The sequence below is a fragment of the Narcine bancroftii genome, chromosome 11, assembly GCF_036971445.1.
Source record: "Narcine bancroftii isolate sNarBan1 chromosome 11, sNarBan1.hap1, whole genome shotgun sequence".
Classification (NCBI taxonomy): domain Eukaryota; kingdom Metazoa; phylum Chordata; class Chondrichthyes; order Torpediniformes; family Narcinidae; genus Narcine; species Narcine bancroftii.
Genome location: NC_091479.1, coordinates 20894956 through 20922892, shown reverse-complemented (window position 1 = coordinate 20922892; position 27937 = coordinate 20894956). Strand labels below are relative to the sequence as shown.

Below are 27937 nucleotides of genomic sequence, written 5' to 3'. Positions count from 1 at the left end.
CTCATAGCTGCCTGGGGACGGGGATGTATGCCCGGTTGGCGTTGTCCTGGGCTGAAGGATGCCATGGGGTGGTGGATGCTCCTGCTGGTGCCAGGTCCCTGGTTGAGACGGTGTCCTCCCTGCCACTGCCGAACCTAACGTAGGCGTAGTTGTGGTTTGCATGAAGGAGGAAGACCTGCTCGGCCAGGGCTTCAGCCTTGTGTGTCTGTACATGCTTACGCAAGAGCACCGGTCCCGGGGACGTGAGCCATGCTGGGAGGGACATTCCAGTCGCCGACTTCCTGGGTAATGAGAACAGACGTTCATGGGGGGGGGTCTCCTTGGTAGCTGTGCACAGCAATGACTGAATGGCATGGAGCGCCTCAGGCAGAGCATCCTGCTAGTACTCAATGGCCCACCCTTTCGACCTGAGAGCCAGGAGAACTGCTTTCCAGACCTCCCCATTTTCGCATTCCACTTGCCCATTGCCTCTCGGGTTATAGTTCGTCGTACGACTGGTCGCAATGCCCCTCACCATCAGGTACTGGCGCAGCTCGTCACTCATGAAACTAGACCCCCAGTTGCTGTGGATGAAAGCGGGGTAGCCAAACATGGTGGAAGATCTGCCCCAGGGCTCTGATGATGGGGGCCGTGGAGGTGTCCGGGCAAGGGATGGTGAAAGGGGAGCGTGAGTACTCATCCACTAGCATGAGGAAGTAGACATTTCGGTTCGTGGAAGGCAGGGGCCCTTTGAAGTCCATGCTGAGACGCTCGAAAGGCCGAGTAGCCTTTACAACGTGGGTTTGGGGGGGGGCGGAGGAAGAAGTGGGGGTTTACACTCCGCACAGACCCAACAGGCCTCGGTCATGTCCCTGATGTCCCTGATGGTGTACGGCAGATTTTGGGACTTAACGAAATGGTACAACCAGGTGACGCCTGGTTGGCAGAGGGATTCATGCAATGCCTGCAACCTGTCATTGTGCATAGACACACAGGTGCGAGAGAGGGCATCGGGGGAGTCGTTAAACTTCCTGGTGCAGTACTGAATGTTGTAGCTGTAGGTTGGCAGCTTGACTCTCCAGCGCAGGATCTTGTCATTCTTGATCTTGCTCTTGTGGGTAGTGTTAAACATGAACGCCACGGGCCACTGGTCTGTGAGGAGGGTGAATCTCCTGCCGGCCAGGAGGGTTATGTGCAGTGTGGAGAGGCCGCAGGTTGGCCAGGGCTGATAGGTTGGCGTTCTGTGTAACGTGAGTGGAGGTTGGGGCCCCCCGAAGGCAAGGGTGACACTCGGCAGGTGGCACTGGAAATCTAGGCCCAGGAGGACTGGGGCGCAGAGTTATGGCATGACCAGGAGCCTGAACCCTGTGTAAGTCTCCCCTCCCATAGTTATATCGGCCAAGTAGTGCCCGAGGGTACCAACAGTCTTATCCTTGGTGGCGAGGGCGATTGAGCAGGTGGTGGGGTGGACTTTTAATCTCAGGGAGTGGGCCACACTCGTGTGAGTGAAGCTCTAGTGCTGCCACTGTCGAACAGGCACTTCGTTATCTGCCCGTTGACTTGCACGTCCATCAAAGAGTGCCCAAGGTCATGAGGATGTCCCTGGTCAGCGTGGTGGCAGCCAGGACCATCTTGGAGTCGGAGTCGTTGCTCTCCAGTTGTGCGCAGCGATTTATGGCATCTGGAGGCATATTGACCATGTCGACATCGGTCGTGGGGTGCAGCGTGCAGTAGCCGATTGCATCCAGAGGCATGGGATCGTTGGTAGGGCGCCTGGTCATCGCCCGTGTTGACCACATCAACGTCGATCGTGGGGTGCGGTGTGCAGCAGCTGTTGGCACCCAGAGGTGTGGGGAGCATCGGTAGAGTGGCCTGGTCATCGCCCGTGTTGACCACGTCATTCTCAACATCATCAGGGGCCCTCCGTGTCGGCCGCTGCCTGGCTCAAGATGGCGGCGGCACATGGGTGCCTGCTGCGTGGCTGGCCTCCTTCCCCAGCCATGTTCATTGTGCTGGGGGAAATTACGTCATCGTCGCCGGCGTCAGTGATGCCATTATGTCAGCTGGAAGTGACGTCACGCCATGAGCCAGAAGTGATGTCGCTGTAGTTCTCTCTCGGGGCACACGCTGCAACAGTCGCTGGTGGCGCTGGATGTTGCACCGTCGAAGTCGGGGAAGGCGGAAGTCATAGCGGGAACAATGGCACCGCTCGGCATGCACATGTGGAGGGGCCCGCGGGGGATGTGGTGAGGTCATAGAGGGCTGCTAAGCTGCTGGCTGGTTTTGAGAGGCACACTTTAGTGAAGTGGCCTTTCTTGCCCCATCGGGAACAGTACTGGTTCCTAGCCAGGCAGTTTTGGTGTGATTGTCGGTCTGACCCACACCAAGAGCCACAGTACTTACAGGGGCGCCAGGCGCCTGGAGGGAGCCTGGGGGAACTTGGAATCGAAGGCTTTGATGTGCAGGGCTGCTGCTTCCAGGATTTGGACCATTTCCACTGTCTTGGTCAGGGAGTAGATATTGTCTTCCAGCAGCTCCTGTCGGATGGTCCTCGAGCATAGCCCTCGGACGAAGGTGTCCCGGATCAGACTCTCGACTTTCTCTGCACCTACCCTGGGTTCAGCCAGACACGGTCGGGCCAACTCTCGCAGGTGTCCAAGGTAAGACTTAGCCGTCTCCCCAGGTTGCTGGGCTCGGGTGTTGAGGAGGTACCTTGCACAGACTGCATTCATGGGGGCTTGTATAAGTTCTCGAGAGTGTCCATTGCGCTCTTGTACGTGGAGTAGCCTTTGGTTTCCTGGAAGGGGTGGAGACCCAGCTTTGACCGGAGTGAAACCAACCTCTTCTGATCTGAGTCCAGGATGCCGCCTTCGTGTGCCTCGATGATTGCCTCGACCGCGTGCTGCCAGATCTCGAAGCACGTCTGGGCTTCTGGGTGGTGTGGGTCGACTTCGAGGCTCCCTGCACTCAGGAGTTTTTCCATGGCAGCCGTGGGAAAATTTTGTGGATTAAATTGTGGTGCGCTGTTAGCCAGAATCAGACACACTCAAGGTAAAGACTGTACAACAGGCTTTAATCCACAAAGACTTCCACAGAACCAGGCTGGCTGTAGCTGCAGTAACTCTGAGTGAACTTCGGGAGGCCGGCGCAGGCTTATATCCCGGAGGGTGATTGACACCCGACCGGTTGGGGCTTGATCCCTTCAGGCCAACTGATTGACAGCCGGCCAGGTGTTGTCCTGTCCCCTTACACTCCTGCAGGTACAGAGGCTGCCGCTTGCAGTAGGCCGGTGGTGTACCACCACACTGCCCCACTCTGCATCCTGTCTATATCCTTTTGTAACCAACGACAATTTTCAGCGCCATCCATAACTTTCAAATCATCTGCAAACTTACTGACCCATTCTTCCGCCTCTTCATCCAGGTCATTTAGAAAAAAAAAATCACAAGGAAAAGGGATTCCATAACAAATCCCTGTGGAACTCCACTAGTCACTGACCTCCTGGCAGAATTCTGAAAATATTCAGAGAGCCAGGCAGTATCTGTGTGGAGAGAAACAGCAAATGGTTAGCTTAATCTGTAAGGAGTTTGTACGTTCTCCCTGTGCTTGCATGGGCTTCCTCCGAGTGTTCCGGCTTCCTCCTTCCTTCCAAAGAAAATGGTATTTGTGGGTTTGGGCGTCATGGGTTTTTTAGTGCGTCGACTGACTCAAAGATTTGTTGACTCAAACCAAGGCTTTTAGTAACAAAAGACTGGAGCGTAGTACATCGAGGTCGACCAGTCCAGACTGACCTGGGTCTGGTTAGGAGTAGCCCTTTATGATCTGCCAGTGGGCGTGGCTACGGCTCTCAGCCAATCACTTTTACTATATGTAAATATACATAAATATAAATACATTGGTGATAGTATCCTGTACTATCACAGGGCTCAAGGACCAGAATAGCCTGTTATTGTGCTCTATCTCTCAATTAAAATTTAAAAAAATAAATGTTTCAGGGCAGAACTGGGAAATCAGGCCAGTCAGTTTTCTTGCTTTTTGATTCCTTAACTTGCCCATGTTACCTGCACAAAAACCGAATCTCAGTTTTGAAATATTCAGTCAACCTCAGGAGGTCCTCTGCAAGTTTCATTCCCCTCGTTAAAAGGGTTGCTCACCAGCAGTGCACCAGGATGGAGCAGATACGAGTCCTTGCCCCCACGTTACATATTTTGAGAACCTCCCCAATTTTGGCACGTGACAGGAAGAGTGTCTGCAAGGAATGCGGGACAGTGGTCAGCGTCAATTTAGTAGGCCTGTTTCTGAGCTGTGCAGCTATGAAAATTTCACCAGAAATATTTTGCTCTCAGCTCATATATGTTCTGGGTCTGGTCTTGTGTGGAGCATTATGTTCGGTTGTGCTGTAATTCCACCATCACACCCCCCCCCCCCCACCCCTGGCTCTAATTTAAAGTCCTGATCCATTAGCGAGTGGCGTCCCTGATGCCACGCCAAGCTTAGTAGGTCTTAGTAGGTACATTCATGCTGGAAACCAATGGGAATTGATCTATTCGCCAACCACTAGCCTTTGACCACCTGCTCCATCAAGGGGGTTGGTTAACATTAGCCAACCCTGTGACCCTGCAGCTCAGCACAGTCAGTCAGGGCTGATAGATTTGCAATATGAAGAGGAACTTAGAAATAAGCTCACCTTTTGGGGAAAAAAAATCATCCACTGTAAATATTTGAGAATATGACATCAAGTCAACATAAAGTCTGACATAGGGTTTCTTAAACGAGTCCCTGATTGAGTTTGTCGTTGAGGAGTCTGATGGTGGAGGGGAAGCAGCTGTTCCTGAACCTGGGATAGTGTATGAGACTATGGACAGACATGTCATCAAGGGAATGGGATGGGGAATTGAAATGGGTGGCCACTGGGAGATCCACACTATTGCGTTGGCCAGAGCTGAGATGCTCAACGAAGTGATCTCCCAGTCTGTGGAATCCTGTCCTTGCTGTGGGTGGGGGGTGGAGGGGTCCAGGGCAGATGTGTGGGTAATGGTGGATATGCAGGTGAGGGCCGAGTTGATGGTGGTCGAGGGAAAGCCATGTTGTTTGAAGGAGGAGGGCGTCTGGCATGGAAATTCTCATCCTGGAAATGTGGAGATGGAGGAATTGAAAAGAGTGGAATCCTTTCAGGGGACAAGGTGTGAAGAGGTGTAGTGTCAAGGTAGCTGTGAGCGAGGAGCGGAGATCGAGCACTCCCGTGGGGTTCAACCGCCCAGTCAACTGCCGTCTGCTCCGCTCAGGCTTTGAACGGCCCAATAAAGGAGTCGATGGTAGTTTTATTTATAATCCCGCTGCCTTGGGGTCTGCACCCAAGATGGCGGTGCCTCAGATCAGCATCAGCTGTGAGAGGTTGCAGACTCCAGGGGAGCGGAGGACCGGCACAGTACACCATAAAACAGGGAGATCACCCTCCCCATCTGAGAAGGAGAAACAGAGGAGACGACCCATAGGACGGTGATCATGGCAGCTCAGCGGCTGAAAGGCCGGTGCATGCAGCAAGCTGCTGGTGACTGAAGGCGAGGAACCCACGGAGGCTGTAGACTGCTGGAGGATGCTGTCGAGAGACTCGCACCAGGCTGCAGACTGCTGGAGATTGGCTCAAAACTGGCTGAAGGGGTGCCAGGTATCAGAACCGGGATGCGAGGGGGTGCTGAAGGTGCTGAGGAGTTCCTGATTGTGTCGGAGGTTTGGATCTGGAGCTCAGGTTGCCAATGGTTTGGACTGGACTCGGTGTGGCTGCGGAAGTGCTGGAGGCAAATCTTCAGACACTCGGTTACTCTGGGGGGACTCTCTTCTGCTTCTCTCTCTCTGACTGTAAGAGGCGCTTCAGGCAATTTCTGCCGAAGGCGAATCTGTCTGCCTTACAGCAGGCAAAAGCAATTTCAGGTAATATGACCCTGCTTTATTACAATCACAATAAATTGAATGTTACTTTTCCGTCCGTGCCACACTTGTCCAGTGTTGCTGCATGACGGGAACAGCTGAAAGCTGCTGGGTGCCAGGTGGAATGGGTCCTCAACAATTTTGCATACCCTCTTCAGTCATTGATGCCAGTAGATCACTTTGTTGGAGAGGATGAGGAAGAGGTTCCTCTCTGCCACTCTTACGGTCCTGTGGATTGACCTCCGATTCATTTCTCTGTAGCAACTGTAATGCAGCCGGCAAGGATGCTCTCGATAAAACTCCTGGAGAATGTTAATATGACGGTGGCCTCATCTGTTTTCAACATTGCAGTCACTGTTGCGCCTTCCTGGAAAGTGAGGAGATGTTGTGTCTCCAGGATAGGTCACTAGCTAAGTTGGCTCCAAGGAACTTGATGCTCTCCACTCTCCCCACTAAGGAGTTGTTGATGTTCAATGGAAGGTTGTCATTCTTGGTCCTCCCAAAATCCATGTTGAGACTCAGGTTATTATTCTTGCTCTGTGTCACAAGATTTTCCACCTTTTCTCTGTAGCGCTTCTACAACCTCGGGAGTTTGTGGAGATTTGGTGTGACATCAGAAACCCTAGCCAATTTCTACAGATGTGTCAGGGAGAGTGTGCTGACCGGCTGCATCATGGTCTGGTCAGGGGACATCATTACCCCTGAGCCTAAAGCCCTTGAAAAGGTAGTGGACACAGCCCAGGACATCACAGGGTGATGGTGGAGATACAGCACAACCGAACATACCTCCCCACCATCATGAACATCTACGGGGAATGCAGCCATCAGCAATCATCAAGGATCCACATCACCCAGCACACGCTCTGTTCTCGCTGCTGCCATGAGGAAATAGGTATCGGTGCCACAAGACTCGCCCCACCAGGTTCAGGAACAGCTGCACCCCCTCCACAATTAGACTCCTCAACGACAAACTCAATCAGGGTCTCATTTAAGGACTCTCTATAGTGCACAGTCATTTGCTTACATTCATTATCTGTTTACAGCTCGATACCAATAAGCTCCTGGTCCGCAGGGAAAAGAATCTCAGGGTTGTATGGGATGTCATGTATGTACTATGACAATAAATCTGAAATCTGAATCTAGTGCGACTCATTGTTGTTGTTTACCAATCACTTTCCTTTGTGCAAAGTATGGGTCGAACCACATATTGATCATATAGTGGAACTAGGCAAAAAAAAATGGTTCAGCACAGACTAGAAGGGCTGAAGGGGCTTGTTTCGGTGCTGTAATGTTCTATGGTTCTATCTTTTCATTTTTTATATAATTTTTTGGATACTGCACAATAACAGGCCCTTTTCTGGCCCACAAATCCAATGACACCCATGTGACCAATAACCCTTCCAACCCCGTGAGTTTTGAAGGGTGGGAGGAAACCAGAGGAAAGCCACGTGGTCACGGGGAGAATGTACAAACCCCTTACAGACAGTGGCAGATTTGAGTCTGGGTTGCTGCCGCTGCAGAGTGTAACCGGTGTGCCCTGCAAAGCCAAAATATTTGAAACATTCAGATCAGCCAGTATCTGTGCAAGAGGAACAGAATTGATGTTTCAGGATCTGTCTGACAAAAGAGACCTGGAGCTGTATTATTAACGTTTTTCTCTACATAGATGATGTTTGACCGAATGATTCCAACATTTTATGCTTTCATTCCAGTATAGCTCTTTGGGCTGGCCACTGTCAAATGGTACATTGCGATCAATGGTGGCCACGCTCACCTCCCCCTTTTGTCCTTACTTAGACCAAGGCATGGTGTGGTCCTCATAAAAGCCAAACTAGAGAGAGATGATTAGGCTATAGGTGCGTCTGTGCCACTTGACAAGGTCTTTGATGATATCTGAGAATGAGGTTGGACCTGGCTGGTTTCGGTGAATGGGCCATAACTGGGGCAACTTGTTTGTCAGACCCCCAAGATTTCAACTCCATTGGAACAGTTTCAATAGAGGCCACAATCTTTGCTGCATCCAGTGCTCACAGCCCCTTCCTGATGGCACCCAGAATAAACTGAAATAGACATAGATCATCTTCCATGACGGCGAGGATCTCAGGAGGAAGCTGAGGTGAATCATCCACTTGGCACTTCTGATGGAGCCAGTCACTGCAGCAATGATTAGCTTCAGCCTGTTAATTATTTACTCATCTGCTAATAGATGGTCATCAAATGTTGTCGTGCTGAGTTGTTGAGGGCTGCGATTAAATCTGCGAACACATATGCTCAACTGACTTGATGGGCTCTGCCTCTCCCTATCTGTGTAATATGATGGTTACCAACAAAGTTGACGGCTATGAATGGACTTTAGTAGGTAGGGCCTTTGACAAGGTCCCATATGGGAAGTTAGTCAGGAAGGTTCAGACGCTGGGTACTCATGGTGAAGTAATGAACTGGATTCGACAATGGCTGGACGGGAGAAGCCAGTGTAGTGGTGGATGATTGCTTCTCAGACTGGTGTGCCTCAGGGATCAGTGCTGGGACCATTGTTATTCGTCATCTATATCAATGATTCGGATGATGATCTGGTAAACTGAATCAGCAAGTTTTCAGATGACTCTAAGATTGGAGGCGTTGTGGACAGTGAAGAAGGTTTTCAAAGCTTGCAGAGGGATCTGGACCAACTGGGAAAATGGAATGAAAAATGGCTGATGGAGTTTAATGCAGACAAGTGTGAGGTGTTGCACTTTGGAAGGTCCTACCAAGAAAGGACATATACGGTGAGTGATAGGGCGCTGAGGAGTGCGGTAGGACAGAGGGATCTGGGAATGCAGATACATAATTTCCTGAAAGTGGCATCACAGGTGGTAAAGAAAGCTTTTAGCATATTGGTCTTTATAAATCAAAGAACTGAGTATAGGAGCTGGGATGTTATGTTAAAGCTGCATAAGACATTGGTGAGGCTGAATTTGGAGTCTTCTGTGCAGGTTTGGTCACCTAACTACAGGAAAGATATCAATATGATAGAAAGAGTGCAGAGAAGATTTACTAGGATGTTGCCCAGGAACTGAGTTACAGGGAAAGGTTAAACTGGTTAGGACTTTATTCCCTGGATCGTAGAAGAATGAGGGGAGATTTAATAGAGGTATTTAAAATTATCAGGGGGACAGACAGAGTAAATCCACTGAGGGTAGGTGAGATTAAAAACCAGATGGGTGAAAGGGGAAAAGTTTATGGGGAACGTGAGGGGGAGCTTCTTCATACAGAGACTGTGGAAAGAGCCTGAGAGGGTGAATGAGGGCTCAATTTTAACATGCAAGAATTTGGACAGGGACATGGATGGGAGAGGTATGGAGGACAATGGACTGGATGCAGGTCAGTAGGACTAGGCAAAAAAAAAATGGTTTGGCACAGACTAGAAAGGCCAAAGGGCCTGTTTATGGTTCTATGGGTAGGACTGATATTCTGTCATACTATTTCGCAGTGGCCAAGGGGACTGGTGATTCATCGAGACAGCTGTCAATCAAATAACCAACAGAGTTGGATCAGATCAGGCTCAATGGTAGGGTTTGACATTTTTTCATTCATAATAATATATCACACAGATTCAGATTTATTGCGAGAGTACATACGTGACATCACATACAGCCCTGAGATTCTGTTTCCTGTGAGCAAGGTAGAATTACTGTACTCAGCCTACACATTTAAACAACTGAAGAAAAGTAAACTAACTGACTGCGCAATAAAGAAAAAATAATTAATAAAATGCAAAAGAATCTTTAAATAAGTCCAAATAAGTTTGTTGTTGAGGAGTCTGATGGTGGAGGGGGAGCAGCTGTTCCTGAACCTGGTGGTGCGAGTCTTGTGGCACCGACACCTCTTTCCTGATGGTAGCAATGAGAAGACAGCGTGCTGGATCCTTGATGATTGCTGATGCTCTCCGACAGCAGCGCTCTCTGTAGATGTTCTCGATGGTGAGGAGGGTTTTTATCCTCCATGTCCTGAGCTGTGTCCACTACCTTTTGCAGGGATTTTCACTTGGAGGCATTAGTTCCCCCATACCAGACGGTAATGCAGCCAGTCAGCACACTTTCCATCACACATCTGTCGAAATTTGCCAGTGTTTCCAATGTCATGCCAAGCCTCTGCAGACTCCTAAGGAAGTAAAGGCACTTTTTTCACAATGCCATTTGTGTGTGTGGGTCAAGGAAGAATTTGCTCACCCTCTCCACCTCTGATCCCCCAATGATCACTGGATTGTAAACCTCTGGTTTTCCCTTCCTAAAGTCAACCATCAGCTCCTTTGTTTTGGTGACATTGAGCGCGAGGTTGTTGCTGCACCATTCAGCCAAGTTTCCAATCTCCCTCCTGTATTCTGACTCATCGCCCCTTCATATACAAACGACTATCGTGGTATAGTTAGAATGAAGCAGTGGGCAGGTGGACAGGTACGGTGATTGTCGCATTCCTGTTGATACTCTGGACTCAAAGACACGAACATTTCTTGCAAGAACTCAATCTGGACTTTAACATCTCACACCAGCGGATTCAAAATCCTGAATGAACCCTAAATAAAATGATGTTGCCTGTCTCATTTGATTTTTATCTCAGTACCTGTGCACGCTTGTACTGTGTATGAGATGTCCACTGGCCTGCTCACAAAACAACTTCCACTGGCCAGTTACAGGTGGTTTTATTCTGTTAATAAAAGCCCTGTATTGGTATAATACTTGACTGGTCCATGTCTATGGCATATCAACCAGCATGGTCATCCTTGAGGTTATTTTACCTGTAGTGATGTAGTGATCATCTCCAGCTTATTGAAAACCCACTAATTATAAGAATGGCTTAGAGCTTTTCGATTTATTTGTAGGTCTGTCTGCAGGTTCCAAGATGGTGCCTTACAGTGGCGACTCTGAGTGCAGCTTGTAAGGTAAAACATCATGAGATGGGAATGTGTAGGGCTGTAACAAGATGTGAATGCATCCTTGTACTTACAAGATAAGAGAGACATTGATGGATTGAGAGGCAGGAAGCTAGCAGGGAAAGGATAGCAACAGTTTTAGTCATTGGACAAGTAATGATATGATGATGTTCTAAGCACATATCCAAGGGTATAAAAAATCACCATTTTGCTGATAACGGCAGAATGCATTCTCCGACTAACATGGTTGGTCGCAAGTGTTACAATCCGGTAATAAAGAACAAAGAACCCTGATTTCGACTCAGCCTGGTGTTTGTCTCACTCATTCATGAACAAAGCAGACCTAACAAGCTCTGACGGGATTTATCAAATATTCCCGTTCAGAACTATTAAAACTCAACCCCATAACCATACCACCCAACTTACCTTTGAATAAGGATGTCCTAAGGATGACAGAAATGGCAGACTCCGACAGACCGTGGCACCTTTAAATTGCCATCGCTCAGGCAAGTTAAACACTGCAGGAGTCTCAAACTGCAAGTGACAGGCCCATTTAAACTTTGTAGGAGTCGCAAGCAGACACACACACAGTCCTTTAAACATTGCAGGAGATTTAAAGAGATGCCTCACGAACCATTTCAACACAACGGGAGTTACCAGCAGCCGACCCACAGACCATTTAAAGAAGACCCGACCTCGTGGACGCAGAGAGGGTCTAAAGGTTAATCCAGGTCCTGAGGAATATCCTCCCAAACAACATACAATCCTTGGAAAACAAACTCAATGAACTTCGAGCTAGATTACAACATCAGAGAGACATCAGGGTGCGACGTGTGATGTGCTTTACAGAAACATGGTTAAACGAGGACATTCTGAACAAGGTGCTACAGGCTGAGGGCTACCACATTGACCATACACCTGCGTCAGGAAAAATCAGGGGAGGCGGCGTTTGTGTCATCATCAGTTCACAAATGTGACAGTTATGTCCCAGTCCTGCTTTCCCGATCTGGAGCATCTGGCGATCGTGCCGCCCATTCTACCTGCCAAGGGAATTCACCACCATCATCCTGGTTGCAGTGTACATTCCAGTCCAGGCTAACGTCAGGCTGGCACGAGAGGGACTAAGCACTGTGATTAACGTCCATGAGGCAGAACATCCTGATGCCTTCCCGATTATTGTAGGGAACTTCAATCAGGCCAACGTGAAGAAGACTCTGATGAACTACCACCAACACTTCACATCCGAAACCAGAGGAGCCAACACACTCAACAACTGCTACACCACCATGAAGAATGCCTACTGAGCAATACCATTGGCTGAACTCCTACTCCCAGAGTACAAGCAGAGGCTGAGGACTGCGGCACCAGTGGTGAAGGCAGTGAAAGTATGGTCGAGGGAGGCGGAGGATTGTCGGCAGGCCTGCCTTGAATCATATTCAAGAACTCATCCTTAGACTTGAATGAATATGCAACATGTCTCACCGACTTCATCAAGACCTGCGTGGACAAGGCTATGCCCAAGCGCACATACCGGGTGTTCCCAACCAGGAACCTTGGATGAATCAGAGGATTTACAACCTGCTGAGGGTGAGGACAAGGGTGTTTTAAGGCTGGGGATCCAGATCTCTACAAGAAGTCCAGTAGGGACTTATGGAAGCCTGCATCCTAGAAACAGAGACAGATACACGCCAGCTATAGCAGGGAGTGCAGGCCATTACAGCCTTCAAAGTGAGGGTGAATACCATAGATGGCTGTGATGCTTCATTGCTCTTCCATGCCCGCTTTGAGAAGGAGAACCCAACAGTACCAACGAAAATCCCTGCAAAGGCTGAGGACTTTGTGATATCTGTCTCTGAGGCTGATGTCAGAACATCGTTCAAGAGGGTGAACCCTTGCAAAGCATCAGGCCCTGATGGCGTATCTGGTAGGGGACTGAAAATCTGTGCCAACCAACTAGCCAAAGTGTTCACGGACATTTTCAGTCTCTCACTGTTGCAGTCAAAGGTTCCCACCTGCTTCAAAAGGGCATCAATCATCCAGGTGCCCGAGAGGAGCAAGGATGAGCTGCTTCAATGATTAACATCTACCGTGAGGAAATGCTTTGAGAGGTTGGTCATGGCCAGAATTAACATGCACCTAAGCAAAGGACTGGACCCACAGCAATTTGCCTATCGTCACAATTGCTCCGCAGCAGATGCAATATCACTGACTCTCCACTCAGCTCTGGATCACCTAGAAAACAGAAGCTCATACATACAGCTGCTCTTCACAGATGACAGCTAAGCCTTCAACACCATTTCTCTCTCAGTGCTGGTCAACTCTCTCAGTGTTGGTCAGCTCCAAACCAACTGAATCCTTGACTTCCTCATGGGAAGAACCACAGTCAGAATGAACTGGAAACAATGTCTCCTCCTCACTTACCATCAACACAGGTGCTCCTCAAGGTTGTGTGCTTAGCCACTGCTCTACTCTCTCTACGTGCATGACTGTGTGGCTAGGCACAATTCCAATACTATCTACAATAATATCTATCTCAGAATCACAAACGGCAATGAGGAAGCATACAGGAGGGAAATAGATCAGCTAGTTGAGTGGTGCCACACCAACAGTCTTGCACTCAATGTTACCAAAACCAAGGAGATGATTGTGGACTTCAGGAGGAAGTCAGGAGAACACAATCCAGTCCTCATCGAGAGCTCAGTGGTGGAGATGGTCAAAAACGTCGTTCCTGGGTGTCAACATCTCCGAGGATCTGTCCTGCAGCCTCCACATTGATGCAATCACAAAGAAGGCTCGCCAGCGGCTATACATTATGAGCTGTTGAGGAGATTCGGTATGTCACTGAAGACTCTTGTAAACTTCTACAGGTGTACTGTGGAGAGCATTTCTGGCGATATCACGAAGCATCAGACTACTTCATTGAAGACATCTACAAGAGACGATATCTTAAGAAAGCATCCTCTATCCTCAAGGACCCCCATCACCCAGGCCATGCCTTCTTCACTCTGCTATCATCGGGAAAAAGGTAAAGGAGCCTTAAGATGTGTGCTCAATGTCACAAGGACAGCTTCAAGGACATGTGTCACAATGTCACAAGGACAGCTTCAAGGACATGTGTCACAATGTCACAAGGACAGCTTCTTCCCCGCTACCATTGGATTCCTGAATGATTAAGGAACCAAAGACACTGCCTTACTTCAACATTTCCTGCACTATTTTTATTTATTGTTGTAAGGTGGTTTACATGAATGTTTTCATTGTGACGCTGCCACAAAACAATGAATTTCATGACTTGTTCATGTCAATAAATTCTGATTCTTAGGTTCGAAATCCCCATTGATATTGAGTGAGATTCCGGCAAAATGGCCCATGATTGCACTGCCCTCTGCTGTCGGAGTTGTTAGCAACAATCTTTCATCCAAGGTAGCTAAGGATTCCAAGTTCTAATTGAAGTCAAAGCTCCTTTATTGTCATGTGCATAAATATTCAAAATGTGTTTGCTCACAAAGACACACAAATAGATGGCACAGGTCCAGTGGCCATACCGAGAGAAAAAAAAGAGTCCCCTCAGAGACACTGAGTGTCTGTGGATCCTGTTGACTTCTCCTGTGACCCCATATCCTCCATAGACACATGGCCTACTGTCCATTCCAGCGGTGAACCTGAGCTCCAAGCTCCTCAGCCCCGGATCTGATCCAAAGTCACAGTCGAATGTCTGTCCTGAGTATTAAAAGAGCAGATTCCCAGCATAAGCAACACATTGATTGTATTTGTGGGTCATTAAGTGAGAATAATTTGCATTTCAGATGTATAAGAGCATAATAGGAGCAGGAGTCGGCCATCTGACCCATTGAGCCTGCTCTGCCATTCAATAAGATCACTACTGATCTGGCCCTGATCTCAGATCCATCAGTTCCTCATAACCCTCAAGTCCACTCTGATAGAACTTTTCATTTTTAAGATTTTACTTTTTTATTTTATTTCCATCAGGCATGGAGAGTCCATGGCCTCCTGAAACCACCTGAAAATTGGAGGAACAACACCTTATATTCTGTCTAACCAGATTGCATTAACAATTTCTGTTAACCCCTCTCCTCTCTCTCTTCCTTGATCCCTCTTGTCTCCTTTCCCCCATCTCCCCACTCCTTCCTTTCTCCATTCAGAGCTACTCTTGATCCTCGCCCCCTTTCATCTCAGCATTTTTGTCTTCTAGCCTCCCCTCTGTGTTCCTCCCCTTCCCCCACCTTGTTATTCCCTCAACTGTACCTGACAAAGGGGCCAGGTTGGTTACGCTTGACTTCCTATGGATGCTGTGTGACCGGCTGAGTTTCTCCAGAGCATTCGTCAATGGGATTATACACTCACAAAAGTGGCTGTTGAATTTGTATTACAATAATGACCAGAAAAAATTTATGATGAAAATAAAACCAATGACAAAGTCTCTCATTTTAAAAAAGGAATTGAATTACAATTTGTATTCTCAGACATTTATCCCTTGCCACCGTACCCTGAAACCTGAAAACTAGACCGGAATAGCTTTATGAAATTTATTCAGCTACCCTTTCAAGCATCCATTACTGATCAAATGCGCATAGATGTCCATTTAATGCACAGAATTCATTCTAACTCTCTTCGAAGAAAGGTTGGCAATATCTTCCGACAGAATGCATTTAAAAACCACTTTCACCAGCTTAAACAGACTTGTGAACTGAAGACTGAAAGATGAGAGGCTGGTACAAAAACAGCTCTCCAGATCTGAAACAATTATGATTTTATTCATTTCTATCACATCTTAGATAGTGAAAGAATTAAGAATTATCAGTTCACTGATGAACTGAAAGGGCTGTATGAGGTAGCATTAAACCATGTAAGTTCACTAAAAGATTAATTAACATTAAAGCAGCAGTTTTTTTGCTAAGCAGGTTAAAACCTTTTCCAAAACTATCCAAAATGTTGAAGGTCAAAACTTGAAGATGATAGTCACTACCTGAGCAAAGTCATTTGTAATCACTTTATTCCTTGTTTCTGTACATGTTAAGCACCATAATTACAAATAGGTTCCAAAAATAGCAGAGTATATGTGAATTTAAATGGACTAGAACAATCTTGTAGAACTCCACTACTGGAGTTCAGGATTCTGACGCAGTGATCGTCAAGGTTTTACACGCATGCTGGCAAAAACTGCACTGTTTATTTCAAGAGGTGAGCAGCGTCTACCAGTGTCTTGTTGCCACTAGTTCTTGCTTTAGACTGATCTTCTTCAATGTTTCATTACAAACCATTAAGATAAGAGCCGTTACGGCTGCACATAAGATGTGAGCTGACAGCCCCTTGGTGAAGCCCATTGTACTCTCTCAGAAGCTGACTGAAAGCATCAAATATTGAAGATTTCCCCCCCCAGATGAAAGAGAATACATTAACTGAGTCCCGATGAGTAGCAAAGATGGGGAAATTCACGATATTTCTGACTGATAAGAGACTTTGTTTTGCATTCAACATCAGATCTCCCTCATTTATTCTATTCAAATTTGGATAATAAATTACTGATGGAGGCACCAACTCTTAGGACAAGAATAAACTTTAGAAGGTTGTTAACTCGGCCTGTGACATCACAGGCACCAGCCTTCACTCCATCAAGGCGGGGTCTTAAAAAAGCAGCCTCTATCCTCAAGGACCCCCACCACCCAGGCCAGGCCCTCTTCACTCTGCTACCATCAGGAAAAAGGTACAGGAGCCTAAAGATGAGCACTAAGTGGCACAAGGACAGCTTCTTCCTCTCTGCCATTAGATTCCTGTATAATCATTTACCCCCTCCATAAATCTTCGTCCGCGAAGCCAAGCCAAAGAATCAATGAACCAAAGACACGGCCTTACTTTTAGTGCAGTTATTTTTATTTTTTATAGTAATGTAAGATGGTTATAATATGAATATTTGCCCTGTTACGCTGCCGCAAATCACCGAACTTTGTGACTTGTTCATGACAATAAATCCTGATTTTATAACCTACAGGAAACTGATTTTTATCTGATTTCTTCCTTTAAGTTCAAATGCCAAATTCAACATGGTTAGTGTAGCAGTTTAGGTGGCACAGTTAGAATAGCGGTTAGTGCAACCACCGACCGCTGTCTGTAAGTAGTTTGTATGTTCTCCCTGTGTCTGCGCGGATTTCCTCCAGGTATTCCGGTTTCCTCCCACCCTACAGGGGTTGGAAGTTAATTTGGGGAGAATTTGGGCAGTACGGGTTCATGGGGGTGAAAGGGCCTGTAACTGTATGTTTAAATTTAATTTTTTAAAAATTGTTTAATCCCTTTGCCTTACCTTTATTCCGAATAATAAATCTCCTGTTACAGCCACTTACCCTCCACAGTCTTTGCCCTGCAGTCCTTTTATTTGCTGTTCTACTCTCAAATTCTACCTTTAACTATTTCTTGACCCTCCTTTGACCTTCAAGCTGAACGGCAACATCTTAAAGCCTTTCTCGGATTTAATATTTATTGTCAGCCACATATGAACCACTTTTCTAGTTGGATTTTTGTGCCTTAGAATTTTTTTGCAAATCTCTTTCATAGTTTCTTTTGTTTAAATTTAAGACTCTAGTTTTACATTCAATCACTTCATTTTCAAACTCAATGACAAATTTTATCATCAGGTCCCTCTTGCCCAAAGACCCCTGGATTAAACTTTAATATACAAAATGATATACAAAATAGCATTTTTCCTGGTTGGTTCCTAACATTTTGATCAAGTAAAGCATCTCCTATAATCCACAAATCCATCTTCCAATTTATTACAAATTTGATTTGTTTAATGGCTATATTGGTTAACACGATTACCACAATTCCTGTCATACACCTCTCTTAATTTGTTTTATGTCACGCCCTGTGTTACAATTACTTTGTGACCTATAAATAAATCTTAACACTTATTTCCTGCATTTTGATATTCATTGGTCTCTCAATCCAAATGACTTCTAGTTTTGCAACATGATCTGTCAAGCCAAGTTCAATTATTACCCTTTTCCCCAGGTGTCAATAGCAAATACCAGAGGATATTTGTAGCAGGTGAGTGGAGGAGAGTTTAGGGGAGACATTTTTTTAGTCAGAGTGTGGTAGGTGCCTGGAATGCATTAACAGGGTGCTCTGGAAGCTGGAACAATAGTTTCATTTCAAGGACTCTTAGGTGGGCATGTGGATGTAAAAAGAGGGCTATGAGTGTGTGTTTGAGAAGATTTATACAAGCTGCAGAACACCTTGGGCCAAAGGGCCCGTTCTGTGCTGTGATGTTCTATAACCATTGCACAGATCTCCTCCCTAATTAAATAGCATCTTTTCCCCCCCACCCTTTCATCAATACTTCAAGAACATTCTGGAATAGTTAGCTTCCTGCTTTCACGTAGCCACATGACTGTAGTGGCACATGATCCTCCCTGTGCAATTTATTCATTTACCTCATTGTGACTGTTAGTTATTTTCACATTTTTCAGCAATTCGACCCCAATTTTACACAGAGAGTTGTGGGTGCCTGGAATGAAATATCAGTGGCACTTAACAGACTCTTGGACAGGCACATGGATGAAAAGAATATAGATGATTGTGAGGTTTTTTTGTACTGCTGTCTTTGTGGTGGCTATCCCTTGGTCAAGGATGGTTTTCATTCCTATGGGCTCTCAAGTGGCTTTTTGAATCCAATTTTGGAAAGTGGCCCACTGAGCGAAGATACCCATGCATGTATTTGTTTAACGTGCACTTAATGTTGCACTCCAAGAAGCACCCAATACTTCACAAATCAATTAACTAGTTCCAATGGCATGGAAACCACGACGATTGGAGCTGATGGATTTGCTGCAGCCTTCGTCTACCTTCACAGCCAAAGTAACTTTGTCTGCCTGTTCCACTGTTAAGGTCTTCATTAGATTGTTCTTTGTCCGGGACCTCATCCTCAACCTTACCACCAGGACCATAGTTCCAGATAGCATCGCTTATGGGATCTCAGGACCACATAAGCTTCTCCACCTCAGCAAGGTGACAATCCACAGCGAAGAGGAATATACAGTACAGGTCAGCACAACATCAAGGGCCAAAGGGCCTGTTCTGTGCTGTATATTCTATTTGTTCAGTGATTTTTTTTTGCTGTCTAATTTACTTTGGTTACTACTTATCTAACTTCCCTTTCCTGCTTGGTTTCCCTCCTTCCTTAATTTACTTTGAGGTACTCGGCACAGTTATTCAGCAAAATTTCCAATACACTAAAATATTTAGTGTGCTGCAAAATGACAAAGTAAATTTACACTTTTTTCGGGAATATAAACTGAAGGCATTTTCAATTGAGTAAAGACTAGATCTGGGTGTGCCATCATTATTAAAATAAGAAATGCAATCAGAAGAGACTTGTAACTCTGACAGCAGTAGAGGTAGTCTGTCTGAAACGGCAGCAGGTTCCAGGACTTTAATACTGGCTGTCAGTGTTGCATGATGGTTACAAGGGAACACATGCCCTGTAGATAAAAATTTAAATACATCTGTGGATGCTTGAAATCAGAAATGTAAAATAAAGTAGATGTAGGCTATTTGGGATAGAGATGAGATGAGATTCGTATAGATAAGGTATAGCCAGCACCTTTTTCCCAGGAATGGCAAACACCAGAGGACATCTGTACAAAGTGACAGGAGGAAAGTTTAGGGGAGATAACAGGGGTACTTTTTTTTTTTTTTATACACAGTGTTATGGAATACATTAACAAGGTGGTGGTGGTGGAGACTAAAACATTAGGGCCATTGAAGAGACTCTTTAGATAGATGAAAGAAAAGTAGAGGGTGTGGTAAATCACTGTCTGGACAAGCATACCTCTTGGCCATTTGCATGTGTGGCCTCTTCCCACAGGCTCCTGTATAAAGATGACTGTTCCATATCCCCCTGCAACTCAGTGCAGGACAACCGAACAGTAAGGATATGCTATGTTCTCAAGTGAATTAAACCCTATTGGTTTCTCCACAATGGTCTCCTGAGTGATTGATGGTGCATCAGAGGGTTAAGAAGTAGGAAGGGTTTAGTATTTTTTGGTCAGAATATAAAGGCTTGTGCAACATTGAGAACTGAAGGACCTGCACTGTGGTGTAATGTTGGGTGATTAGCCTTCAAAGTTCTCTACTTCAGAGGCCTGTTGATGCTCAATCACTGCATTAGTTCAAAACGCGAATCAATAGATTTCTGGACGCTTGGGGTATGGGTAAAATGGTACGGGAATAAATGATCAGCTATGATCTTAATGAATGGCAGAGCAGACTCCATGCGCTGTATGGCCTATTCCTCTATCTATCTCTTACATTTAAATTTAAAAACTGTTAATGGTGGCAGAGTGTTAAATATTATTGGATTAGCAAGTAATGAACAATAAGACTCATCATAATAGAAACCGTGAGCTTTGTCATAGAAAAGACATATTGAGTCCTCATTTTGGTCATGCAACACACTGAATATTATGCTATTCTTGGTTGACTACAGAGGTTGACATTGAAATACATTGCCCATCAAACCTTTCTTGTAACACAGCAGGGTCATGGTTTACCTCTTTTTACAGGCTTGTTCAGACTCAGATAATAGAGACTGTAGTCCACTTGGCTGATTTTAATTTGGGATCAGTTGTGGCCCAAATACTTCGTGAATTTGTTTGACGTCACCTACCAGGGAAAATATTGGTGCAAAGGCACCTTTGTCCCAAGAAAAAAAAAATCCCCACTTGTTGACTTACCAGCCAGAAGTCACAACTGCGAATTAATTTATCTTTCTTTTCAATCTATTAAAATTAAGCAGTCCAGTCAATGAACAGCCAAAATGTAAAATATGATGTGCTCGCACACAGCAGTTGGAAATTCCAGTATGCATTCAAAGCACAATGATGTAAATGGTCTGCAATTCCCCTACATCGGTGGACCATGGGTTTGTTACAGGTGGTCCATGGTAAGAGTGGGCCGTGAGTGAATCAGAAACACAGTTCTATCTGATTACAACATTTATTGGAGCTTCTATAATAATAGTTGAGTTTTGAAAGATACAATAAAGCACTGGTCATATGTGGCAGAACTTGCAAGCCATCACATCCTTTAAGAAGAAACAAGGTAGCAATGTATTAACTGCAATACATCTCTTTCGGACAAGCTCAGTGCTTTTTGTGCTTGCTTTCAAAGGGAAAATGATACACCCTCTTGTGCTCTCACAACCCTGGTAATTTTTCACCCAGTTTCTAAGTCTGAGTAAAAACAAATTTAGACATACAGCATGGTAACTGGCCATTTTAGGCCACATGTCTATGCCGCCAAATTTACACCCAATTAACCTACACCCCTGGTACATTTCGAACAGAGGAAGGAAACCGGGGCCCCCGGCGAAAATTCACGTAGACACGGGGAAAACATACAAGCTCCTTACGAACAGCGCGGGATTTGAACCCAAGTCCAAATCGCTGGTGCTGGAAAGGCATTGTGCTAACCGTTATACCAACCATGCTGCCCCAGTATGGTGAACTATTGGAAAGCATCCAGCCCAGACGACATACCTGGCCACGTCTTCAAATTCTGCACAGAGCAACTTGTTGCAATTTTTGCGGACTTTTTCAGCCTGTTGCTGTTACAGTCTGAGGTGTGTTCCCCCCCCCCCCTCACTTCAAAAATACATCCAATATACCAGTGCAAGGTGACCTGCCTCAATGACTCTCAGCGGGTGGCAGTTACATCTATCCTGATGAAGTGTTTTGAGAAGTGCTTACGGAGCAAAATGATTTCTGTTTCAAGAAGGACAGGATCTATATTCAAGAGGGAAATGTTTGTGTGTATTTTGGTTAGTATGGTTCATAGTGTGAAAAATAAAAAAAAAATTAAAAAAAAGGACCAGGATCCATTTCAATTCACAGATCACAACAGGTCAATGGCAGCAAACATCTTCAGATTTCAGATTTATTGTCAGAGTACAAATATGTCATCACATTCAATCCTGAGATTCTTTTTCCTGTGGGAGAGGTAGCATTACCACTAATTGGTAGTGCAAAAACAAAACTGTACACAATGTACACACATGAACAAATAAAGAAATGTAAACAAATTGACTGCAAAAATCAATAAAATGCGCAAGAGCCCTTAAATGAGTCCCTGATTGAGTTTGTTGTTGAGGGGTCTGATGGTGGAGGGGGAGCAGCTGTTCCTGAACCTGGGGGTGTGAGTCTTATGGCACCAATACTTCTTTCCTGATGTGTGCTGGGTGGTGTGGATCCTTGATGATTGCTGCTGTTCTCCGATGGCATTGTCCTCTGTAGATGTTCATGATGGTGGGGAGGGCTTCGCCTGTTATGTCCTGGTCTGCGTCCACTACCTTTTGCAGGGCTTAGCCTCAGGGGTATTAGTGTCCCCCATACCAGACCATGATGAACCGGTGAGCACACTTTCCACCACACATCAGTAGAAATTTGCTAGAATGTCCGACGTCATGCCAAATCTCCCCAAACTCCTGAAGAAGTAGAGGCACTGACATGATTTCTTCACAATGCCATTAGTGTATTGGGTCCAGGAAAGATCCTCCGAAATAGTGACTCCCAAGAACTCACCCTCTCCACCTCTGATCCTCCAATTATCGTACTGGCTTTCCACTCTGCATTAGATCTCCTGGACCACAGGACCCCATGTATTTTTTCCCCCAGGGCAGGAGTAACAAACACCAGGAGACATCTGTAGAACGTGAAGGGAGAAAAGCTTTGGGGAGACATCAAGGGTAAGGTTTTTTTTAAAACACAGGGAGTTGTGGGTTCCTGGAATGCATTGCCAGGGGCGGGAGTGGAGGCTAGAACAAAAGGGGCATTTAAGAGAGTCTTAGAAAGCCACATAGATGAAAGAGGGTTATGTTTAGGTTTTTTTTAGGTGTATATATAGGTCAGCATAACATTATGGGCCAGTACTGTGCTGTAATTTACATACAAGTGCTGCTTTCAACAGTTTTCCTCAACACCTTCTCTCACAAGTGTCTTTCGAATCTCTCATTTTTGTACTGCTACAAGTGTATCTTGGCTTTTGACTCCACCCAATTTCAAATCCAAGGCTTTGCATAGGTTTGATAATTCTGGAGGGAGCAGGTGCTGACGACAGATATACCCAAGACCTTCCATGATTATGCAAATTTTACACTGGGCGGAATCACAAACCAGACACTATCACATCAGCCACATGCAAGGTTTAGCCTCCTGAAACAGAACCAAATGACATAATTCAGCCAGCTGAGACACTAATGTCCATTTTTTTATTTCTAGAGAATGCAATTCTTTCCACTGTCGTTTTAGTTTCATTAAAGTCAGACAAGATTTCAGCTGTTTTATTTTAAGTAGTGTGATCTGGTGCTGTCTGTAAGGAATTTGTACATCCTTCCAATGCCCGTGTGGGTTTCCTCCGGTTTCTCCCACCCTCCAAAAAAACCTACTGGGGTTGTAGGTTCATCGGGTGGCAGGGGATCATGCTGTATGTCTAAATTTAAAATCCCCCAACCAAAGCAGCCTTGAGGGGTTACGTACTCCAGGGAAGCGGAAGACTGGTGCAGGGTACCAGAAAACAGGGAGAATACCCCCACCCTCCCCACCCGTCTGAGAAGGAAAGTAGAGGAGATGACCCACGGGACAGTGACCACAGCAGTGAGGGGTCCTGCAGCTGAGGAACACATGGGCGACTGCCACATATTGTTGATGAGGCACCACTACTGGAGACCAGCTCAAAACTGGCTGAAGAGGCACCAGGTATCGGAACCAGGATACAAGAGGATGCCGAGAGTGCTGAAGGGTTTCTGATTGAGTCGGAAGTTCAGATCAGGTTGCTGATGGTTTGGACTGAAGTCTTGTGTGGCTGCAGAAGCACTGGAGGCTAATCCATGGATTAGTGACTCTGGGTGGGGGGAGAGACTCTTGTTCTCTTTCTCTGACTGTTGAAGATTTCTGCTGATGGTGAATCTATCTGCTTTATGGGAGACTAAAAGCAATTTTGTGTAATATTACACCTGTTTTTGTTACATGACAATAAAGGAATCTTTATTGTCCAAGACTATTCAATCACTCCTCACAAGATAGCCCCCTCATTTCAGTTATCTCCTCTGCACCACCGACCAAATGCACCTCTGAACCTGTCGCTCCCCCCCTTCTCCAGCTGCCAGGTAGGTGGAGCACAGACTTTCACCATCAGGTTCCCCTGAAAGCTGCATGCCATCCCAAGCTAATTCTTTTCCTTCTCACTCAATGTGAATTCTCTATTGGGGCATCGCTGTGGAACTCATCCCAACAACAATAACAGTGGCCGTGGACCGCACCTCCTTGGGTGAGATGGTTGGCGACTTCAGGAGGGCCCGGGAGGACCACGCTCCGCTGACCATTGACTGCTCCACTGTTGAGGTCATCAAGAGTATCAATTTCCTTGGAGTGCACTTGGTGGAGAATCTCATCTGGTCCCTTAACACCAGCTCCATAGCCAAGAAAGCCTCTACTTCCAGCGAAAGCCGAGGAAAGTTCATCGCCCACCCGCCATCCTCACTACATTCTACAAGAGGTTGTATTGAGAGCATCCTGTGCAACTGCATCACCACTGGGTTTGGAAGCTGCACCACCTCGGACCCCAAGGCCCTGCAGAGGAGGGTGAAGTCAGCGGAAAAGATCATTGGGGGCTCTCTTCCTACCACGAAGGACGTCGACTATACCCGACGCAGGCGAAAGGCAATAGACATAGTGAAGGACTCCACACACCCCTCACGTAAACTGTTCTGCCATCTGGTAGGAGGTACCATACTATTTGGGCCCTTATGGCCAGAATGGACAACAGCCTTCCCATCAAGCCATCAGACTCCTGAATTCACAGAACATATATGAATAGGTCACAGGAGAAGACTGGCCATCTGAAAGGAACTCTGTGGTGACCTGAAATAAAGAGGATCATCTGGAGAACCCTGAAGGGGGCAAGTTTCATCAGCAAGATTGATTAAAAAGGAATCAGGTGTGGATGTCCCAGAACAAAAGGAATCTCTCTCTGAAAACCAACAAGAACCCTCCTGAGTGGTAACCATTTGCCTGTTAAGCACTGGTGAATGTGGTTAATGCTAACTTCTGCACACAGAACAAGAATCGCCTGCAACCAGTGAGATTGGACTGTGATCCAAAGAACTTTTCTACACTTTTATACACATTATACACATGTGCACTTAGAATTAGAGGGGGTTAGAATTAGAGTAAGTTGATAGAGATGTTAAAGTTTGATTCCGTTTTCATGTTAAAAGATAATTAAAAGCAACTTTTGTTGAAGTAACCCTTTGCATTGTGGTGCTGGGATTTGGGGCCCTCTGGACTCCGTAACAATAGGGTACTGTGCACCTTTGCTGAATTCATCATATTTTAATGTGTTTAACTATTCTAACTTGTATTTATGCACCAGCAAATATGCTGGAGAAACACTATCTCGTCTTTACCTGCGAGCCTGGTATGAACGATAAATAACAGTGGCCTGCTGAGCTGTCGGGTGCCTCCCCTTCCTCCCCTCCCCCTCCTTCTCTCCCCGCCCCTCCCCCCTCCTCCCTTCCCGCCCCCCTCCTCCCTTCCCGCCCCCTCCCCCCTCCCTCCCCCCTCCCTCCCTCCTCCTCCCTTCCCGCCCCCTCCCCCCTCCCCGCCCCCTCCCCCCTCCTCCCTTCCCGCCCCCTCCCCCCTCCTCCCTTCCCGCCCCCTCCCCCCTCCTCCCTTCCCGCCCCTTTCCCTTCCCGCCCCTTTCCCCCCTTCCCCCTCCCCCCCCCTTCCCCTTCCCCCTCCCCCCCTTTCCCCCTCTCCCCTTCCCCCCCCTCCCCTTCCCCTTCCCCCCTTCCCCTTCCTCCTCCCCCCCCTTCCCCTTCCTCCTCCCCCCCCTTCCCCTTCCTCCTCCCCCCCCTTCCCCTTCCTCTCCCTCCCCTCCCTTCCCCCCCCTTCCCCTTCTCCTCCCCTCCCCTCCCTTCCCCCCTTCCCCTTCCTCCTCCCCTCCCCTTCCCCTTCCTCCTCCCCTCCCCCCTCCAGGCCTGCCGCTACCTGGTCTCTTCCACCCCCCCCCCCCCCCCACCGACCGGGGGGAGGATGCGGCCCGACGTCCCACCGGCCGACGGGGATGGCTTCTCCGCCGACCCCTGCGAGCGCTTGAAGTGGCGGCGGCGGCGGCGGGGCGGAACGAAACGCGCGGCGTCCGAGGCGAAGGCTGGTCGCTAGGAGACTCGGATGGCGCGCTGCGATTGGTCGGCGCTCAGCTCCAATGGGAACGCCCGGTGGTGCGGAGTGCGGCTGTCCGTGCTTCGCTCGGATGGAACGATGGCGGCGGGCACGGCAGGTAGGAATGGCGGCCTCGGATGCGGGCGACTGAGAGGTAGCACCGTGCTCACCTCTTAACGTGACGCCGATGACTAAAGGCCTCGGGGCTGTGGGGAGAAGAACGACGGGGTTTCGACCCCCTGCCCCCTCCTCCTCCCTGCCTCCTCCCCCCCCCCTCTTTGCCGCCTTTGTCTGAGCGGACGGTGCACGGGGCTTTTAAAGGGCAGAGGATAGGCCCGGGGGGGGGGGGGGGGGGGGGGGTGGATGCCTGAGGCCTATTCAGTCCACATTATCACAGTAAAATGCCCTCATGAGGCTTTCCCTGCGTGAACGAGGCAGAGGTTAGCGGCCTATCTCTGTCACTGAAAGTCATATTATCCCAAATGAGGCCAATCTTCCATGTCACGGGGGACAGTCGCCCCTTCCTGTCAAGGAACAAACCAAGCCACACAGTCCAAATCAAACAGACATTACTCCAGGAACGCGAGTCTGTCGTGTTGGGTGAGACGAGGTCACCTCACTCAGACGGGTCTCATTCAAAACAACACAGTCCACAGGGTGCAATATTTAAGGCCCTTTCCTGCATACAAATGGGACATCATTCCTTTGAATGTATTGTTACAATATATCCTCTTCCTAAAGCTATGGAAATGATTTGTTGCCAGTCACAAACAAGTCACAGTTTGTATACAAAAGTCTGGAAGGGTACACACCTGTCTGGTTTCCAATTAAGCACATGCACAGTTTTCCCCTCCAATCTTAAATTATGGAAGTGGCCAAAAGTTCTGGCAGAAGCAATTTCAACCAGGGACTGAGTGGCACCCTCAGTGTTGCTGATTGAAGGGGGGAAATTATAAGGGGAACATGAGGGGAAATTTCTTGACGCAGAGGGTGGTGGGGATGTGGAATGAGCTTCCGGCAGACGTGGTTGAGGCGGGATCATTGGTTACATTTAAGGAAAGACTGGATCGTTACATGGATAGGAGGGGACTAGAGGGGTATGGGTCAGTGGGACTAGGAGGGTGGGGATTTGCTACGGCATGGACTAGTAGGGCCGAACTGGCCTGTTCTGTGCTGTAAGTGGTTATATGGACGCTTATTGCAGCCTTTGACGATTTACATCGCGTCTTAACTCAAGGTGGGAAACCGATTGATGAATGGGCTGCCTTTTGACAGCTTATTGACTCTTATCAGGAGTCAGTTTGCACTGTTGAAGATATCAGGATAGCTGGAGCCTGGCAGGTTCTGTAGAAGAAGTGAGAATTGTTTCCTGTCTGGGAGGTTCTAACTGACTTTTTAAAACTTATGCTGATTTTCTTATAAACACATCTTTCTACGTTTATCCTATGAACACAACTTTCTACATTTGTCCTATGAGCACAACTTTCTACATTTGTCCGATGAGCACAACCTTCTACATTTCTACAGACATGGTGAAATTCGTTGTTTCTGTAGACGGAAGCATGGACTCATTTGGGATAATATAAAGTGGATTTAACTTTCAGTACAGCATTATTGCTTTATTAGTGTCGGGCAGGGCTGATTATGATGATCCAGTAAACTGTTCCCTAATTGAATCAACGTTGAAGTTATGGTCATTGCCGAGGCTAGGATTCGGGAGTACAATGTCCCACTAGTATGGGCACAGAAATCAAGATTGTGTTTAACAGGGGAGTAGGGCTAGAATGAGTTTCACAGAGCTGGCATGATATTGTGTCTCTTCGTATTATTCTAAAAAAAATCCCTTTAAATTGCTTTGAGCAGGGTCTGGTGTATCAATGCACAGTTA

At 47.0% G+C, this 27937-nt stretch overlaps 1 protein-coding gene and 1 long non-coding RNA gene across 5 annotated transcripts in view; one reads left to right on the top strand and one right to left on the bottom strand.

Annotated features, from left to right (window-relative positions):
- LOC138745633 (uncharacterized) overlaps positions 1-26304 on the bottom strand; it is a 33190-nt gene extending 6886 nt beyond the window's left edge. For all 3 annotated transcript variants that reach the window (XR_011346382.1, XR_011346381.1, XR_011346380.1), the window contains exon 1: positions 25876-26304. This is a non-coding gene — a long non-coding RNA (uncharacterized lncRNA). The remainder of the gene's footprint in view (positions 1-25875) is intronic.
- Positions 25911-27937, top strand: part of ireb2 (iron-responsive element binding protein 2) — a 102359-nt gene continuing 100332 nt past the window's right edge. Inside the window, exon 1 of one of the 2 annotated variants that reach the window (XM_069902856.1) lies at positions 25911-26167. In XM_069902856.1, coding sequence (XP_069758957.1) covers positions 26059-26167 — 109 coding nt within the window. In that variant the 5' untranslated portion in view covers positions 25911-26058. The remainder of the gene's footprint in view (positions 26168-27937) is intronic. The other variant, XM_069902854.1, reaches the window with a different exon arrangement.